General features: G+C 43.3%; 1 protein-coding gene across 1 annotated transcript in view; it reads right to left on the bottom strand.

Moving 5' to 3' along the window:
• The window catches only part of LOC122800226 (dynein axonemal heavy chain 17-like), a 17,083,451-nt gene that overhangs the window by 9,159,411 nt on the left and 7,904,600 nt on the right, over positions 1–19,440 (bottom strand). Inside the window, exon 32 of the mRNA XM_044069720.1 lies at positions 15,857–16,009. Within this exon, the coding sequence (XP_043925655.1) occupies positions 15,857–16,009 (153 nt within the window). The remainder of the gene's footprint in view (positions 1–15,856; positions 16,010–19,440) is intronic.

The following is a 19,440-nucleotide window of genomic DNA, read 5'->3' as shown; positions in this document are numbered from 1 at the left end:
TTCAGCACCAACTTCTTCCCAACCCCTTATAAGGAATTTTACTTAGATGACTGCAGGTGTCAGTATTTATCAAAAAAGTACAGCTGTGTCAGGATGCAACATAATGATAGATGTCCTATTGATTACTGTTGCAATATTACTGACAGATAGAATAATGTGTCAAGGAAAGCCTTATGTCAGGCCAGCATATTAAAGTCTGGGTGCCTTCCTCCTGCACTGTACCTCTGATGTATGACCTAAGCCCAAAGGTGGGAGGTATATAAAGGACATACGAGCACGATTTACTTCAGAAGTTACTTGCCCAATACTAAAACATTGAAGCAGGAGAAGAAGGGTAACTATTTACATATGTGCATGCCCACCAAAGAGAAGGAACAAGGTATACAGGATGTCCACATTAGCCAGGAAAGACAGAACAAGCCCAAAAGGGAACAGGAAGGAGAGATGTAATACTGCAGCAATGATCAGTAGAACATCTACTGTTATGGTGAGGTTTTACACAACTGTACTATGTCCTTCCAAGATCACTGTTACAGTATTAGAAATAGATGGGAGAGTATCAAAGCTGCTCAGAAGAATGGCAGGAGAAAAAAGGAGCAACGTTGTGGTTCAACAAGCCCTGCAGGATGGACCTTTCAAATCCTGTTCTAGCTCTAGAAAATGAATCAAATCTGTAATGTTTAGTAAATGTGTGGATAGAAGAACAAATAGCTGCTTCAAGAATAGTTCTAGCATCCAAATCATTCAAAAGGGCTCCAGAAGATGTTACTGTCCTACTGGAATGAGGCTTGACAGAGGTGAGAAGCTATTTCTCATGAAAAAAAGCAACAAAAGGAAATTACTTTGGAAGTCCAAGAAATAAATGGTTTCCTTATAGACTGACAATCCTAGTTTCTTTTCTTGAAAAGAGGCAACAAGCTGGTGTGATTTTCTAATGTCCTTAGTTTTGTCCAGATAAAATCTAAGTTGCCTATGCACATCCAGTGAATGACAAATTCTTCCCCCTCTGTTTTGAGTAGAAGGGAAGGAAAGAAGGAGGGGCTATTGATGGATTAGTTAAAGGATAGCTCATTAACTACCTTTGGCACGGAGGAAGGATTAGTTCTAAGAGTGACCTTACCCATGTGAAAAACAAGGAAGGGTAGAACAGCCATCAGAGCTTGTAGCTCAGATACTCTTTTATTTGAAGTAAGGGTCTCTGACAAAACAATTTTCCAAGTACAAAGCTTTAAGGAATAGCTGTCAGCTAGTTCAAAAGGCACCATAGTCTTTTCCAGAACATAGTTAAGGTCCTAAGAAGGTACATGATTTCTTGGTGGTCTAATGTGGAGGACGTCTTCCAAAAACTGTTTCATCTCAAAGCATGCAGAAAGAGGTGGCTCTGTAGATAGGCAAACAAATATGGTTGAGAGTATGCCAGGGCAGAGTTGAGAAACTCATACAAATAAGGATACTGTTTTGGAAATGTCCATGTTTCTTCTTTTGACAGCACAAAGAGAATCTCTTCCATTTTGAAAGATAAGATTTTCTAGTTTATGTTTTTCTGGCCTCCTGTAAAACCTAAAGCAGGTACACTGAAAAGTGATGCTTGAAAGGAATTAAAATTATGTTACCGAGAGAGTTATTTGCAGAGCTTGGAGAGTAGGGTGAATGAGAAATCCCTTGTATTGTGTGAGCAAGTCCTTATTATAAGGTAACCTGTGATGAGTGTCCTTGGTCAGATGGAAAGAAAGGAGGAACCAGTAATCTCTGGTACAAAAGGGAGTCACCAACAAGATTTCTGGCTTATCCCTCATAATTTTGTGGAGAACCTTCAGCAATAGAGGTAGGTGAGCAAAAGCATAAAGGAACATATTCCAAGAAAAAGATATGGCATTCTCCGTTCCTGAGAACAAGGTTCCCTGGAACAGAACAGGTTTAACTGTCTGTTGTGGGTGGAGGCAAAAAGATCTATCTGGGGCATATCTTACTGATGGACAATGTCATTGAAGACCTCCATGTTAACCATCCATCTGTGAGGATCTGCCCTGGATCTGCTCAGGGTGTCTGCCACCATGTTCCTTTCTGAGAGAATGTAGTCTGCATGAAGAACAAGGTTGTGTTGAATGGCAATCTCCCATGCCATTGGGGCTAGTCTGCAAAGGCAGTAAGACGTGGTACTTCCTTGCCTGTTTATGTACCACATGACTGTGGTATTGTCTGTTAATACTCTGAGGGCACCTGGAGTCCACAGATGATTTCCTCTCTTTGACAGACCAAACCCACTGAACCATAATGTTGTTGGAATAGGCTCCCCATGCCAGGTTGTATGCATCCATGTAGAGCTCATGGCAAGGGGGAGGAACCAGAAAGGGTACTCCCAGATTGAAAGAAATCTGGTTATCCACCAAAGTGACTCCCTCCTGATGCAGGACAACAGAGGGATCTAAAAGTCTAAGGGGTTGCAGTGCTGGAGCCAAACTGACTTAAGATACCACTTCAACTTCCTCATGTGGAGTCTGGTATAAGGAAGCATAGGAATAGTTGATGCCATGCACCCCAGGGCTCCTAAGTACTCTCTTGCTGAGGTCATCTGTAAAGGAAGAAGATCCTGAAAGAATTTTATTAAAACAGAACTTTGAAGGAAGGAAAGCTGTCTTTGTTAGAGTGTTGTTCCATAGGAAGATCAGGCTGTGGGAAAGAATCAGACTTCTTATGTTGAAAGTGAACCCCAGACTGTAATGCAGGTTCATTGTGAAATGAGGCTCTTCATTTGGGAGTCATGAGAAGGAGCCTGGAAAAGTAGGTTATCCAAGTGAGGGAATGTTTGGATTCCCTGACATCTGTAGATGAATATGACCAGAGCTAGACACTTTATGAATACACTTGTGGGCCATAGAAAGACCTAAGGGTAAAGCTGAAAACTGAAAATGCAATGAAAAAGCAAAGAATCTCAAAATATTTCCTGACAAGAGGATGGACATGAAGGTGAAGGCAATCATCCTTCAAAGCCAGTCACTAAATAGCTCTAGTCTGTATAAGCAAGTCCATTTTGTAAGATAACTTGTGATGACTGCCTCTGGCCAGATGGAAAAGAATGGGGAAACAGTGCTGTATGTTCCAAAGGGAAACAGGGACTGAAAAGTCAGCATTTTCAAATCTGGAATATTCAAAAAGGTGTTAAAAAGGGCATGCCAAGAACAGGCCTACAGATGCCCTCCATTATGGGGATTGGGTACATCCTGGAGTAAAAACTCTGCCCAACTACGTGGAAGGAAATGTCTGAATAGTTTCCTGAGAAAAGAAGTTCTGCAAAAGAAGGAGGACTAGAGCCAACTGACTTTGTGGTGGCTGAAGTATTTCAAAAAATGGAGAATGAGTCTTCCAATACATTCTGAACCACTGCTCTATGATACAGAGACTCCACCTGTCTATAGTGATTGCCTTCCAGGGTGGTAAGAGAGAGAGAGAGAGAGAGAGAGAGAAATATGGCGATAGTGTCTTTGGGATAAGGGTACCTGGCCAAGGGGAAGGGAAGGAGGTAAAATGAGATAGTCATAAGGATGCAGGTTTGTCAGGAAAGAAAGGCTTAGATCCCTTGTATTCAATTCTGATTTATCTTGAAATTTTCTTTTGTTAACCCTTTTATCTTTCTGAGGTTGCTTTTGGTCTCACCTGATAAAGCAACTAGCCTTAACCAGATAATTCTTCTGGAATTTAGGTGCTAAGGAAAAGAAAATCTGCTTCAAGTCCTGCATCACTTTCACCTTTTCCTATAAGGTTTTTAAAAGATCTGCAGCAGCAGACCCAAACAGAAGTTGTTTGTCCTGAAGAGAATTCAAATGCTTGACTTTGACATCTTAATAGAGTGCCTGGCCACCAGAGAGGTAGAGTTAAGCAAAGTCAGAGCATATGACTTATTATCTGATTTTGGAATCGCATTGATTACTTCACCCAGATTAGATAGGATAGATAAAAAGTACATGGCCATATGGGTCTGGCAATTAACAGCCCATAGTACAAGAAAGTCAAGGTATAAACTTTTTTACCATACCTATCCACGGTCCTGCTATTTTTATGTATAGGTAACACATTAGAGGAAGACAACAGTTTAGTGCTTTATTTATTTATTTATTTTATTTTATTTTATTTACTTGACAATTGTTAACCGGGTTAGTCCAACTGAGCCACAGGCCCATTTTCAATGGAGACCCAAGGAGAAAAGCTCCAATTAGCTCACAATCTTGTAAAAATTAGAAACATAACAAAAATTAACAGTTGTACAGAAGACATAACATGAAGAATATTAGCAACAGTTAACATCATTACATACTGTATATGACATAAAAATAAAAGTAGCAATAAGATTACAGAATTGGTACAAGATATAAGATGCACTTTATGTATTTGATAGAGACATGGTGCTGATACAATTAATACGTTTTAAATTCAAGAATATATTTTGAATATAAAATCCAGAAAAATGATATAGAATTACAAAACAGACAGAAGAGGAGAAAGAATGGGGGTGATATAGATTAGATGAGTAGAGGATGAGTAAATGATAAAGTTGTCATGTAGGGGTAAGACATTGGCAGGACCATGTCCTTAACAGATAGTTTTTAAGTTCATGCTTAAACAGGTATTTTTGAGAGATCTGTCTTATATTAAGGGGAAGTGTGTTCCAGGCATGGGCTACATACTTATAGAGGGATTTTCCAATATTCTTGTTAGGTTTGTAGATATCAAGGAGGAGTTTGTCGGTTATGCGAAGGAGACGCCGGGCGTTGTAATAAGATACTAGGGTAGAGATGGAGGGGCAAAGAGAGGGGTCATTCAGGATTGAATGGGTAATGTGTAGTTGCTGAAGTAATAGTTGGTTAGAGAATTTGGGGCATTGGCATGCTTTAAGGGCAAGACAGTGATGGGAATTATAAGGGAGACTAGTGGCAAATCTGCCAATTTTATTATAAGTTTGTTCAAGTTTGGAGAGTATAGTAGTAGTTTGAGTATTTGTAAGAATAGGGGCTGCATAAATAAGACAAGGTAATAGGAAAGACTGGGCTAGGGATATTTTGGAGGAAGGTGTAGGGAATTTCTGATTACGATAGAGTAGACCAAATTTCTGGTGTGTTTGCTTTATACAATGTTGGATGTGTATGTCATATTTTAATTCATCATCAATAATGACGCCTAGTAGTTTGGTATGGGGTTCGGATTTAATAATGGCATTGTTGAGGGAGATGATGGAAAAGGAGGATTTGTGATGTGCCAGTGTTTTTTAAAGGAAAAGAAAGAGTTCATTTTTTTTTTTTTTTTTTTTTTTTTTTTAGGATTAAGTATGAGTTGATTGTCAGAGAGCCATGTTTCAACAGAAGACAAGGCGTTCTGAGTTAGAGATAAGAGATCAGGAATGCTACATGCAGTGGTAATAAGAGTAGAATCATCAGCATATTGGAGGAGTGCTGTGAGGTTACAGGCAGAATGTAGATTGATAGTGAAAATATAGAACAAGAGAGGGCCTAAGATAGATCCTTGTGGAACACCAGTGTTGACAGGTTGGAAGGAGGAGAAGGCAGTTTGCCAGCGAACGGATTGTTGCCTATTAGTAAGGTAACTTGAGAACCACTTTAAGGAGGAGGTAGAGAGCTACAGGTCAGAAAGTTTAGCTAGAAGTTTAGAGTGCGATACAGTGTCGAAAGCTTTAGACAGATCAAGAAATAAACAGGAGACTATGATGTTGTCCTGGGCCTCAGTTACTGTATGGGTGAAGGAAAGTAGTGCAATGGAAGTGGTATGGTAGAGTCTAAAGCCATGTTAGGTAGACGTTAGCAGGTTATTATCAAGTAGGTGTTTGAGTTGCTGGGTGTGAATACACTTTTCTAGAAGTTTGGAAACGGGGGACAGGATGGCGATGGGGTCTATAGTTAGCTGGATCAGTAGAGATTCCACCCTTATGAAGAGGAATAGTGTAGAAGGATTTCCATAAATCAGGGACACAGGCTTCAGTAATGGAATGATTTATCAGTATGGTCATGTGGTAGGCAATGGATTCTGCAGCAATTTTGAGAAAGAAGGCAGGCAGTTTATCAACAGAGGGGAAGCAAGGTTTGTGTATGGAAAGGAGGGATTTGATGAAGGAGGTGAGGACAAGTTTGAAACAGAAGATATTGAAGGGTGTCATGTTTGGGGGTGAAGGGGGCTAGTCAAAGTATTACTATTTTGTGTATCAAGAGGAATTATGTTGAGGGCTAAAGGAGGGGAAGAGGAGGCATTGCTATTTTGTGTAAGTTTCTGGATTTTTTTTCAATGAAATAGTTGTTAAGGAGAGTGACGGTTTTAGTAGCAATATTCTGTGGAAAAGGGTTGGGAATTGGAGGATTCCCAGGATAAAGAAAATGATTAATGAAATTCCAGAATTTTTGGGGGATTTTTATGTGGGTTATGTTGGTTGGAACAGAAGAAAATTTTCTTATCGTTGTTAACAAGTTTTTTTGACAGGTTTCTGAGCTCCTTATATCTTTGAAGTAGAATAAGGGACTTATTTTTGACCCAGGCTTTCCAGATACTGTCTCTTTTATGTATAATGGAGCAGGTACGTTTTGTGAGCCAGAGGGCTGAGTTAGATTTTATTCTGATTTTTCTGATAGGTGCCATGGAGTTAAGTATGTGTAGGAATATTTTATTAAAAGATGTTACTGCCTTATTGAAAGGGGGGTGTTGAAGGAAGGACCATTTTACATTAGACAAAGTGGAATTAAATGTGTCAGGGTTAAACTGGTTGAGTTTACGACAATCTCTACAGAGGTGGTTTTTAGGAGTATCTTTGGAGAATCTATGGATAAAGGTCGGGGAGTGGTCGCTAAGAAAGTTAGGGAGTGTGCCAGGGTTATGATAAAGGTTCGAATCTGAGGTAAGAATCCAATCTAGAGTACGACCAGAGGTGGAGTTTTTGTTAGTACAAGTAGGGGAGGATATAAGTTGGTGGAAACCGTGAAGGTTGAGACTGTGACTAGGAGATGAAGTAGACAGTTTGGCCCAATCAATGTTAACATCACCAAGAAGAATGGTATCATATGGAATATTATTAGCAAACCAGGAAAGAATGTTCTCGAGGATGGGGATATTATTTCCGGGGGATATGTAGATGGAGGCTATGGCAGATTTTTTATGTGGATTTAGATGACAATTGATGATAAGGAGTTCTGCAGCCTCAAAGTTGTGTACAGAAATTGAGAGTGGAGAGAGAGAGAATGAGTTGTTTAGTATAAAGGAGGGCAACACCTCCACCCCCGATTATTGGTTCTGTCGAAGCAGAAGATGTTATACCCTGGAAGTAAGATTTTTGTGTTTGAGATATGAGGTTTCAGATGGAGTTAAGATATGGAGGGAGATGTTGGCAATTCAGGAATGAAGTTCTGTGGTTTTGTTTACTAGGCTTTGGATATTTAAGGGGAGGATATGTAATGATTTAGGGGAAGGGGGGAGGGTACAGGGGGAGGACTGGGGAGAAGAGAAGTGAGATGTAAAATTGAGAAAGGCAGGACCTGGTAGTTCTCAGTTGGGATGGATGCCCCCACCTAGGAGAAGTGTTTGCAGGAATGTAATAATGTAAGTGAGGGGGTTTAAGGAAGGGGGGGGGGGGTTCCAAAGAAAGGGAAATCACAGTTGGACCTGAGAAGGTATTTTTCTAAAGAAACTTTCAATTATCAGGTACTTTATAAAAATAGAAGTTATGTTCTTACCATAACGTTCCATGTTAGTTGTCTTCTTCTCGCCTTCTTCTTGCTGGATGGGTTCGGAGCCGACCTTGGCTCCGACTCGGCCACTCTAAAAGCTCGAGAGTTGGTTCCACCGGCTCGAGGCTCCCCTTATATCCCACAATGCTAGGCGAGAGTTACCTCAGATCTCGTTTGTAAGCTAACCCAGCTTATATCAATAACAGTATAACTGTAAATAGAATCCACCTCTAACAGCAGGAAGAAAAGAGTGACCTACATCCTGAAATAAGAAATATGCACAATAGCATATGACTAAGAAAGAGGTGGTAGAAAGAGAGGTCACGATCACAACTCCTCTAGGTCTGTCCAGGCCAGGGGGAAGGAGGGTGGGACGCAAGAAGAAGGCGAGAAGAAGACAACTAACATGGAACGTTATGGTAAGAACATAACTTCTATATGTTAAGTTGTCTATCTCGCCTTCATTCTTGCTGGATGGGACCGCGTCCCTAGCACCTTGTCCTGGGTGGCCTAACGGAACAGACTCCTGAGAACAGTGGAACCAAAATTAGCTCTATGCCTAGAAGCTAAATCCAACTTATAATGGGAAATAAAAGTGTGAGGAGTAGCCCAAGTAGCCGCTGCACAAATGGTGTCAATAGGCAGTCTGTCTTGAAGGCTAAAGAAGTAGCCAAAGCTCTGGTGGAATGGGCTTTAGGTTTATTAGGCAGTTTTGGTGTCTAATCTCATAAACAAGGGTAATCAGAGACATTAGCCATCTGGATAATGATACCTTTGAAACTGGAAGTCCTTTTCTGCTTTCCGATAGGAGACAAACAGCTGATCAGATTTTCTGAATTGTTTCGTCCTGTCCAAGTAGTACCTTAATTGACGATGAACATCCAGGCAGTGTAATTTTTGTTCAGACCTATTTGAATACTCTGGGAAAAAGACAGGGAGGTCAATGCTTTGGTTTAGATTTGATGTTGAAACCACCTTAGGCAAAAAGGACGGGTTAGTTCGTAAGGATACTCTGTCCTTATGGAACAAAAGATAAGGAGGACGACAACTGAGTGCTTGAAGTTCTGAAACTCTTCTAGCTGATGTGATAGCCACCAGAAAGAGAGTTTTCCATGATAATAATTTCAAGGAACATGAAGCTGCAGGTTCGAAAGGGGAAAGAATCAAAGAAGCAAGAACTAAATTTAGATCCCAAGGAGAAGGAGGATTTCTTATAGGAGGTCTGAGAAGAAAAACTCCTTTCAAAAAGGCTTTGCAAAGTTTGTGGGACATTAGGGCAGATTCAGAAATACCCACATGGAAGTTAGAAATAGCTGCCAATTGAACCTTAAGTGTAGATGGAGATGAACCTGCATGGAAGAGTTCAGCTAGAAAATCAAGGACTAGTTGGATGGAAGCGGTGAAAGGATCTATGTCCTTTCCTTGTGCCCAATATGAGAAGCGTTTCCACTTACTCAAATAAATCTTCGACTGGAAGATTTATGGGAAGCTATCAATATATCTCTAACAGAGTGAGATAATTGAGGAAGCCTGGCTACGGTTGGAACTGGAGGAACCAAGCAGTGAGGTTCAGAGAGGGAGGAGCGATGAAACTGACCCGACTGGTGGATCAAAAGATCTGGAACTAGGTCCAGATGCCACGGTCGCTCAAGAGAAAACGATGTAGAAAGGGGAACCACACTTGTCGAGGCCAGTAAGGAGCAATGAGGATCAATGAGGCCTTCTGAGCGATAGCTTTCTGTATTACTTGAGAGATCAGAGGGAAAGGAGGAAATGCATACAGAAGTCCCGGGCCAAACTTGGACTAGAGCGTCTCTGCTGGGTTGGCCTGGTAAAGGGAATAGAGTGAAGTATTCTCTGCACTTGCTGTTTTGGGGAGTAGCAAAAAGATCGCAGCAAGGCTGACCCCACTTGAGAAATATCTCTCTCACTACAGAGTCTTTCAGAGACCACTCGTGAGGCATGAGTATAGCTCTGCTCAACTTGTCCGCAATGTGATTGGACTTCCCGGGGATGTGCGTTGCTATCAGAAAACGCTGAGAAGAAATCGCCCATTGCCACAGTCTGAGTGCTTCTCGACACAGGGGGTATGATCTGGTTCCGCCTTGTTTGTTGATGTACCACACTACAGACATATTGTCTGTCTAGATTGCAATCGTTCCCAAGGGAAGAGAGTCTTGAAGGGCTTGCAACGCTAAAAGCACTGCTCTCATCTCCAGAACATTTATGTGCAAGTGGCATTCGTTTGGTTGCCATGTGCCCTGGACTGTCCTGCCCTGATAATGCCCCCCCCACCCGATCAGGGAGGCATCCGTTGTCAGAGTAGCAACCGGAGGAGGTGGAACAAATGGTCTTCCCGACAGGAGCTGGGGGGAAGACATCCACCACATGAGATGCTTTTTGCACGCTTGCGTGATCATAATGGTGTGAGACATTGGAAGTTCCTGGTATGACCATTGAGAAAAAAGCATCCACTGAAGGATCCGCATGTGGTATCTGGCCAATGGGAGGAGAGGTATGGCCGCTGCCATGATTCCTAACACCTTTAGAACTAACCTGGCTTTGGCTCTGTTGTTGTTGAGAAGTGACACCAATTTGTGAATGTCTGATATCCTTTGGTTCGTTAGCGTTGCAGACATGTTTATAGTATCTAAATTTGCCTATGTAGGTAATAGTACGACAAGGCGACAAAACAGACTTTTCGCAATTTATTGAAATACCCAGTTTTGACAAACGAAAAGTATAATCTCTGGCCATCAGAAGGAGATGCTTGGTGGGAGCTGTGAGAAGCCAGTCATCCAAATATGGAAACACCTGGAATCCTTGTCGTCTCAGGTGAGAAGCTACCACTGCCATGCATTTGGTAAACACCGGGGCAGTGGTGAGACCAAAGGGCAGGGTCCTGAACTGAAAATGACTGGTTCCCAGCCTGAAGCGGAGGAATCTTCTGGAGCGACTGTTCATTGTTATGTGATAGTACGCATCCTGAAGGTCTATAGAGCACATCCAGTTTCCTTTTCCCAATAGGGGAAGAATGGATTGCAGCGTGACCATCCGAAATCTTGTTTTCTTGACTGATCTGTTCAAGATACTGAGATCCAAAATTGGTCTCCAGTCCCCTGTTTTCTTTGGAACTAAAAGAGTAGATTCCGGATCCTTGTTGGTCTGCTGACACTGGCTGAATTGCTCTTTTTGCAAGCAGTTTTGACATTTCCAAAGCTGCTATATCCCTTTGAGCGGGTGGAACATCTGGAAGGGACCTTTTTGACTGATTTGGAAAACGAAGAAAGGGGATAGAATAGCCTTCGGAAATGATGGACTGTACCCATTTGTCTTGAGTCAGGGATAGCCAGGCTTCTGGGTACAGTGACAATCTTCCCCCGACTGCCTCCGAAGATGGGCAGTCGGGCAACACCTCAGGGATGCTGAAAGGGCTTGTCAGGAAAGGCTTCCCGATTGCCCTGGTTCTGCGGACCCCCCCTGCCCCTAGGGCGACGTCTACCATTGATATTCCCACCTTTGCCTCTGGTAGGAAAACGACTCTGTGCGTCAGGCGAAGTCCCTTGAGATTGTTTACGGAACCACATCTTTCCACCCTTCTGGCCTTTGGGGTAAGGCCTAGAAGGAGTCGAAAACGGACTCCGGCGGCAGAAAGGGTCTTGCCATCAGTCTCGCACCTAGTCAGGGTTTCTTTCACTTGAGGACCAAAAGAGATGATCCATCAAAGGGGAGTTCGTGAAAGACGCCTTGAAAGGTTCCGCAGTTGCATAGCCGCATCCAGGCGTGCCTACGTAAGGCTACCCCTGTTCCTGCGGCTCTGCTCGCTCCATCGGCCGCATAAGAGAGGAGGCATGGAGGAGTTGGAAATGGAATTAGGATAGCCAGCTGCGTGTTCATTTTCTCTTGGAAACCCGCAGCTGTAGGGTCCTTCAACATTTCACTCGCTTCCTTGATCAAGTCCCTTTGAAGACGAGTGAAATGGCACAGGTAATTCAGCGAACACATGGTAAATGTCGCTGAGGAGAACATCCGCTTCCACCTATCCATGGACCTAGACTCCTTGTTAGGTGGATGGACAGGCACTGAAGGATCAGCCAGTTCCTTCTTTGTGGCGGCAGCTACCACCATAGCATCCACAGAAACTCCTTTTGATAAAAATTGCTTGTCTGATGGAGCTGTGATGAATTTGGAGGGTCTCCTGGGAGTGGGGTCCACTGAATCAGGAGCCGTCCATGCCTTCTTAGCAACTACCTGCATGAGGGGGTCAAGGGGGACACCCAGGAGGTGGAAGGACGAGAGCCAAATGCCTCAAGATACACAGATTCGTCCTCCGAAGGGTTGAGGGCTGGCCAATTTCCCTCTGTTTAAGGATCTCCAGAATGTCTGCAAATGAGACATCTTCAGAAGGGGAACGGGGAACCCTCAGAATCATCCAGATCTGTGTCCGGCGTGATAGACTCAGGTGAGTCAATGTGCTTCCTCTTGCACTTCCTCTTCCGAGGGGCTCTTCTGCCAAATCAGGAGAGGCCTCGAAGAGGATGAAATCCCAAAGGGGCTCCTGAGGAGCTGGCTCTCTGCGGTCCGGGATGAGGGAGTGAGTCGACTTACCCTGAGGCAGCATAGAGGGAGGGGCTGACGGAGCCGACTGTGGAGTAGAGCCAGGCTCTAACACACTCCGCATGACCTCGAATGCACCCCTGTCAGGCAGAGCCAGAGGTCCCCGCTCCGAGGAGCTAAGGACCCCCTCGGCACCGACAGTGATGGCTCCGAGGCCGATGTCGGAGCCGAACTCACCAGCGCCGAGCACCGAGAGGGAGAGGGGGGTCGGACAAGGGTCCGATGCCACTCACCCCCGGGGAGCCGACGAGGGAGGCTCGGCGCCGAGATTCCTCCACGGAAGAAAACGGAGCCGACGACGGAGCCGAAGACAATTGTCTCGGCTCCGAAGTGACCACAGTCTCGGTTCCCATGCGACCCGGCTCGAACTCAAAAGAGTCGAAGGAGGAAAGAGTTGATGGACGGGGCAGGCACCGACTGATGAGTCGGGCTCTGAAGCATCTGGGCTAGTGCCTCGGACTTAAGTAATCGACTCACCACCCTCTGAAGGTCATGATCGGAAAGCCTTGATGACCTAGAGGAATGAGACCTTTGGCTCCGTTCAGACAGCAGGGGAGATCCTGGAGCCGAATGAACGGAGCCAAGAGAAGGTGACCTAGACCTCTTTCTGGTTGTCGGCTCCGAAGATCTTGTCGAGCCGACGCTGGTACTCGATAACCTCGGCTCCGCCGAGCCGAGGAAGCCACAGAAACTGTGGACTGAGTCTTATCGGCTCCAGCCGGAGCCGATAAAGGCAAAGGTTGAACAACCTGAGGTCTCGGCTCAGAAGCCGGAGCCGAAGACCTCGATGCCTTAGAGGGCTTCCCTGTTGAAACTGACAGGGAATCCTCTGGTTTTAACAAGCCTCTCAGAATCAACTTGTGTTTTCTCTCCTGCAGGACCCTGGGGCTGAAGCCATGGCACACAGCACAGGAGTCCTGCAGGTGCAAAGGCCCCAGACAATAGACACAAGAAGTGTGAGCGTCTGTCAGAGACATTTTCTGACAGCACGCATCACACTTCTTGAATCCAGAGACCGTTGCTTCCTTTGACATTTTCCTAACTGACAGGTGTACACTAACACACACCCAAACACACAGTTATACCCTGTCAGAAAAAATTAATACTAAAAATAATAACAATTTTAGTAAAATACTAATAATTAAGCACAAAAGTTAAAGTAACTACACAAACACACCCTAGGGAAGGGAAGGCCAAAGGCCCAAGGGAAGAACCAACGGTTCTTTTAATAAGAAAACGGGGAAAAAATAGGGTCGGGATAAAGCTCTATATCCTACACTAATTTAGGAAGAATTAAAGTTAAAGGGGAAAAAGAGTAACTTTTTGTATAAAAAGCTAACACTCACCAGGAACCGGTAGAAGCAACCAACCTCGAAGCTGTAGCGGCAAACGAGATCTGAGGTAACTCTCGCCTAGCATTGTGGGATATAAGGGGAGCCTCGAGCCGGTGGAACCAACTCTCGAGCTTTTAGAGTGGCCGAGTCGGAGCCGAGGTCGGCTCCGAACCCATCCAGCAAGAATGAAGGCGAGATAGACAACTTAACATCAAAGGTTTCCTAGAAACAACAGGTTGAGATTCAGTATTTAAGGAAACATTTGTGAAGGTATCAAAAATGGCCTCTAAGACTGGAGGGTGGCGGGTGGCTGAAGGTTTAGGAGTACACTTGTCTAAGACAGTGTAATACCTCTGCTGTGCATCAGTGATCTTGGTGCCTTCCATTTAAAATGTTGCATTATTTTGACCACTGTATCTCTGAATGAGAGTTCCTCTACAGGAGAGTCAGGAAATAGGGTATCATTCTCATCAGAAGCCACAGCCAAAAGGTAATGAACTTGTGAAGAATATGCAATGGAATCCTCATCTGAATCCTGATCTTCCTCCTTGGAGGAAGAATCCCTTTCTCTGTTAAGAAGTGTAGAAGAAGGAGGGACAGCAGCAGGCACAACTTGAAAATACTGAGGAGACTTAAAAGACATAAGGATTTTAAGCAGTCTCTGAGTAAAGTTTTGCCATTCTTTCTTTGATTCCCTTACACCTGAATGAGAAAAGCTTGCTTGGTCTTCTGCATTTTCTTTGTTGGAACATCTGCCTGAACAAAATGCAGAGGATTAAAAGCATGACAGACTTCTATCAGAGAACCTGGTACTTTCTCTCTAACTAAAATTTGAGGAATATCCTTCAGTCCTTCAGAGATAACCAGCCGAGGTTCCTCCAACTCTTCTGAAGCAGACATCTGATCAGCCACAGTGGACGTGTGAGTAGGCTGCCCAACATCAGCTTTCAACAGAGTCATGATAGCGGGGACAGCTGTAGTAACCAGAGCCTGAGGACTCTTCAAGTGACTCAGTGGAGACATACAGGTCAGGCTGGACAGCTGATGTCTCGTGCTTAGTCTTCTTAGACTTCTTCTTTGGTAACAGCTGGATGTCAGAGCAGGGAGGCTCAAATGGCATTGTGCCATGCATAAGCTTTTTGAGCCTTTGGTTTTCTAAATAGATCTTTAGAGAAGAGAGACAGCTGTAGAGGATCTTCAGAAGAAAGGACTGACAAATAACATACCCTTAGTAGTCATGTTCAACACCAAGGCAAAAAAGACACTTTGCGTGAAGGTCATTGGGTGGAATTTGCCTCCCACAGTCACATTTCCCACTCTTGGATGATATGTAACAAAAATGAAGGTAGCAATAAGAAAAAGAAGGGTCCCAATGGGCTACTTATCTGCTTAATGGCCAAGAAGCTGTACTAGTTGCACATCTCACAGACCAAAGATAAAGCAGAGTTCTACTTAGAGGCTAGTGGCAAAGAAGTTCTGAGGTAATTTGCACTTGTATGTTCTTTTTGTGCATCCCACCTTGGGGCTTAGGTCTTACACATGCAGAATATCTCATCTATCAGTAATACTGCAACAGTGATCATGGATGGACATCAGTGAAAATTAATGCAAGAAAGAAAAGGAAAGAACTTCTGCTAAGCAGGAATACCCTGCAGAGACAGCAGAACAGTGTTATACAAGTTAGCACTACTACCTCTCATCACTTTAGTCTCCAGCTGAGGTTCCCTACTGGGATATTTTCTACATGAAGTTTGTTTGTCCTACTTGTGTCCTCTTAGAGTTTTGCTGGGTGATCCTCCAAACTGCCTATAGGTGTGTGTGTGTGTGTGTGTGTGTGTGTGTGTGTGTGTGTGTGTGTGTGTGTGTGTGTGTGTGTGTGTGTGTGTGTGTGTGTGTGTATATGTGTGTGTGTGTGTGTATGCACACGTGCAATTCGACTGACATCCCATGCAAAATTAGTCTGTCTGCCTTGAGCCCATTAAGTTTCTGGATATGTTCTGGGTCCATTATGACAATAAGATGGATAAAGTAAGTACAGGAGAATGAATCAATACCTATCTGACTGAGGCAAAAAAAAAAAAAAAAATATATATATATATATATATATATATATATCTATATATATATATATATATAAGACATAAGTACAGCAATACATCAATATACTCCTTTAAGTAATTTGCTTACCTGTCCCGAACAATCACACTCAGAGTCAAATTCAACATATTCGTTTTCTTTACTGAACATCCCTAAGCCAATCTTCAGGGGTTGATCTGCAGTGTTCATCTTAAATTTCAGTTTTGCCATACTATCAAATAATTTGGATAAGTGTATACAGGCCTGCAGGGAAACATAGAACATGAACTTAAACCATAAGTAAATCTGACGTTTTGTTTTGCATATTTGCCATGACTTTATTTTTAAAAACTGACAAGCATTTCAGAGTCTAACTGATGACACAGATCCTTTAACATGCAATACACGCACATACACACACATCCTGACACAAATTTACTTCACCTAACAGACCCATTTACAGCACCTACATTTTGCAATCTATGCTGACTGAGAATGGCGATATAAAGGAACAACTTATGCAACTGTATTACAGGTTTAAATGAATGTTCAAAACCTACACACACATTTAGCTGAGTATAACCATACCTCTCAACTGTCCAGATTTTTGCCTCATATTTTTGTTCCAGTCCTCATAAAATTTGTGATTTTCTGGCAAATCAATGGTACGATTTGAGGACTGAAGTCACTAAATAATGCCATACATTTGAGTTTTAGACTTCATGTCCTTCTGAAAGATGCATGCTAAGATAAGCCCTGTTATTCTAGCAACTTTTTAAGTTTATAAGAGCAATATTTAAAATCTGTCCCTATGTTTTGGGCCTTTGTCCCCATTACATCAGGCTCTGACCAGATTTTTTGTGCTAGGAGATTGAAAGGTATGAATATAACACAAAGTGTAGAATGAACTGTGGAGGAAAGACTAACAAATATTTCTTAAATTTTCCCAAAGGATATTTAAAACTGAGTAAATCTAAGGATGTAGTGAAAATACAGATGTTTAAGTAAGCTTAACATAACAACAGATGTCCTCATAGATCACTGTTGCAACTGTCTAAGCCATCTGGGTTATATCCTGCCAGGGATATAACCAGCCAGCTTTCAAAGCTTCATGGAACCTTCGCCATTCCCTAACGTATGAGCAGCTTGAGGAGAGCTGCATAAATGCAGAGGTTAGGGGGTCAAATTCAGAGTTTTCTTGCCTCAAGAAGGGAGGCTAGAGCCCCAAAATGTAAATGCTAGGAGAGGAAAAACAGAAAATACATAGCTATGTAAAAATATATAAAAAAAGAATACATACATTCTCATCCTGTCAATATACCTAAAACAAAACAAGAGGGCTAGAAAGAGGGGACAGCTTCTACAACAGTGATCTACACTAAACTTTCAGTTAACTGGCACCCATGGGGATTGGTAGATGCTAGATAATGAGAAGTTATGTACCTACCATGACGTTCCATGTTAGTTGTCTTCTCTCGCCTTCTTTCTTGCTTGATGGGTTCGGAGCCGATCCTCGGCTCCGACTCGGCACTTGCTAAGCTCGAGAGTCACTTTTACCAGCTCGAGGCAGCCCCATATCCCATGATGCAAGGCGGTAAGTACCCAGATCTCATTTGATGACAAAAGGGCAATAGCACCTAGCATAATAACTTCCCAAAGGAAGAAAGAAGGAGAGAAAAAACCTGCAGGATGGTAGAAGGACCAGCTCTGTATGGTCTTCAGAAGTATAACTCCTTGTAGAGAAAGGTCTGTCCAGGCCTGGGGGAAGGAGGGAGGGTGGCAAGAAAGAAGGCGAGAGAAGACAACTAACATGGAACGTTATGGAAGGTACATAACTTCTCAATGTTAAGTTGTCAATCTCGCCTTCATTCTTGCTTGATGGGACCGCGTCCCTAGCACCTCTATCCTGGGTGGCTCAATGGAACAGACTCTTGAGAACTGTAGAGCCAAAGCTGGCTCTGTCCCTGGAGGCCAAATCCAATTTGTAATGGGAAACAAATGTATGAGGAGTGGCCCAAGTGGCTGCTGCACAAATAGTGTCTAAAGGAAGTCTAGCTTGAAAGGCTGTAGAAGTAGCTAAGCTTCTGGTTGAATGTGCTTTTGGTTTCGAGCACAGCTGTTTTCCCGAGCCGATAAATTTCAGAGATGACAGAAGAAAGCCATCTAGACAAGGTCACTTTTGAGACAGGAAGGCCTTTCTTGTTATCAGCATAGGAAACAAAGAGTTGATCGGATTTCCTGAATTGTTTTGTTCTGTCCAAATAATATCTGAGTTGGCGGTGGACATCAAGATAATGTAATTTTTGTTCCGATCTGTTTGAATAGTTTGGAAAAAATACAGGGAGATCAATGGCTTGATTCAAATTAGTCTTTGAAGCGACCTTAGGCAAAAAGGTCGGATTAGTTCTCAATGATACTCTATCTTTTTGGAAGACCAAATAGGGGGGGTGAACAGATAGAGCATGAAGTTCAGACACCCTCCTAGCTGATGTAATAGCAACCAGGAATAAAGTTTTCCATGAAAGAAATTTCAGGGAACAAGAAACAGCTGGCTCGAAGGGGGGAAGAATCAAGGATGTCAGCACTAAATTTAGGTCCCATTGAGGAGGAGGACTCCTGACTGGAGGCTTCAGGAGGAAAATTCCTTTCAAGAAGGCTCTACAAAGCCTGTGGGACATAATGTTGTGATCTGCGAACCCGACATGAAAGTTCGAGATAGCAGCCAACTGAACTTTGACTGTGGAAGAAGATGAGCCCGCATGAAAAATCTCTGCTAAGAAATCCAAAACTGCTTGAACTGGAGCAGTGAAGGGATCAATATTCTTGGCTTTAGCCCAATAAGAAAAACGTTTCCATTTGCTAGTATAAATCCTCCTGGTAGAGAATTTTAAGGAAGCTACTATGATGTCTCTAACAGGGTTAGAGATCATAGGAAGCCTGGCTAAGGAAGGAAGTGGAGCAACCATGCTGTGATGTTGAGAGAAGGGATAGACCGGTGCAGCTGACCGGATTGATGAATCAGAAGATCTGGCACTGGGTCCAGATGCCACGGCTGCACCAAAAGGTGACGATGAAGGAACGGAAACCAAATTTGTCGAGGCCAATAAGGAACAATGAGAATCAATTTGGCTCTCAAAACGGTTGCTTTCTGGATAACTTGAGGGATCAGAGGAAATGGAGGAAAGGCATAAAGAAGTCCCTGGGGCCAATCCTGGGTCAGAGTGTCTCTGGGGGGATGGCCTGGCAATGGGAAGAGAGAGAAGAAGTCTGGGCATTTGCTGTTTTGGGGAGTAGCAAAAAGATTGCAACATGGGCGACCCCATTCCAGAAAAATCTCTTCCACTATAGATTGTTTGAGAGACCACTCGTGAGGCATGAGAATAGCTCTGCTCAATCTGTCCGCTAAAATGTTGGTTTTCCCAGGGATATGCGTTGCTACCAGAAACCGATGAGAGGAGATCGCCCATTGCCAAAGTCTGAGCTTCTCGACACAAGGGGTAGGACTTGGTTCCGCCCTGTTTGTTGATATACCAAACTACAGACATGTTGTCTGTGTGGACTGCAATTGTCCCTAAGGGAAGAAAGTCGTTGAGGGCTTGCAACGTTAAAAGCACTGCTCTCATCTCTAGGACATTTATGTGCAGGTGGTATTCGAAAGGTTGCCACGTCCCATGAACCATCCTGCCCTGATAATG

This window comes from Protopterus annectens, chromosome 4.part0 (assembly GCF_019279795.1).
Source record: "Protopterus annectens isolate FY-2018-M chromosome 4.part0, PAN1.0, whole genome shotgun sequence".
NCBI classification, from domain to species: Eukaryota; Metazoa; Chordata; order Ceratodontiformes; family Protopteridae; genus Protopterus; species Protopterus annectens.
This window is presented reverse-complemented; position numbering and strand designations above follow the sequence as displayed.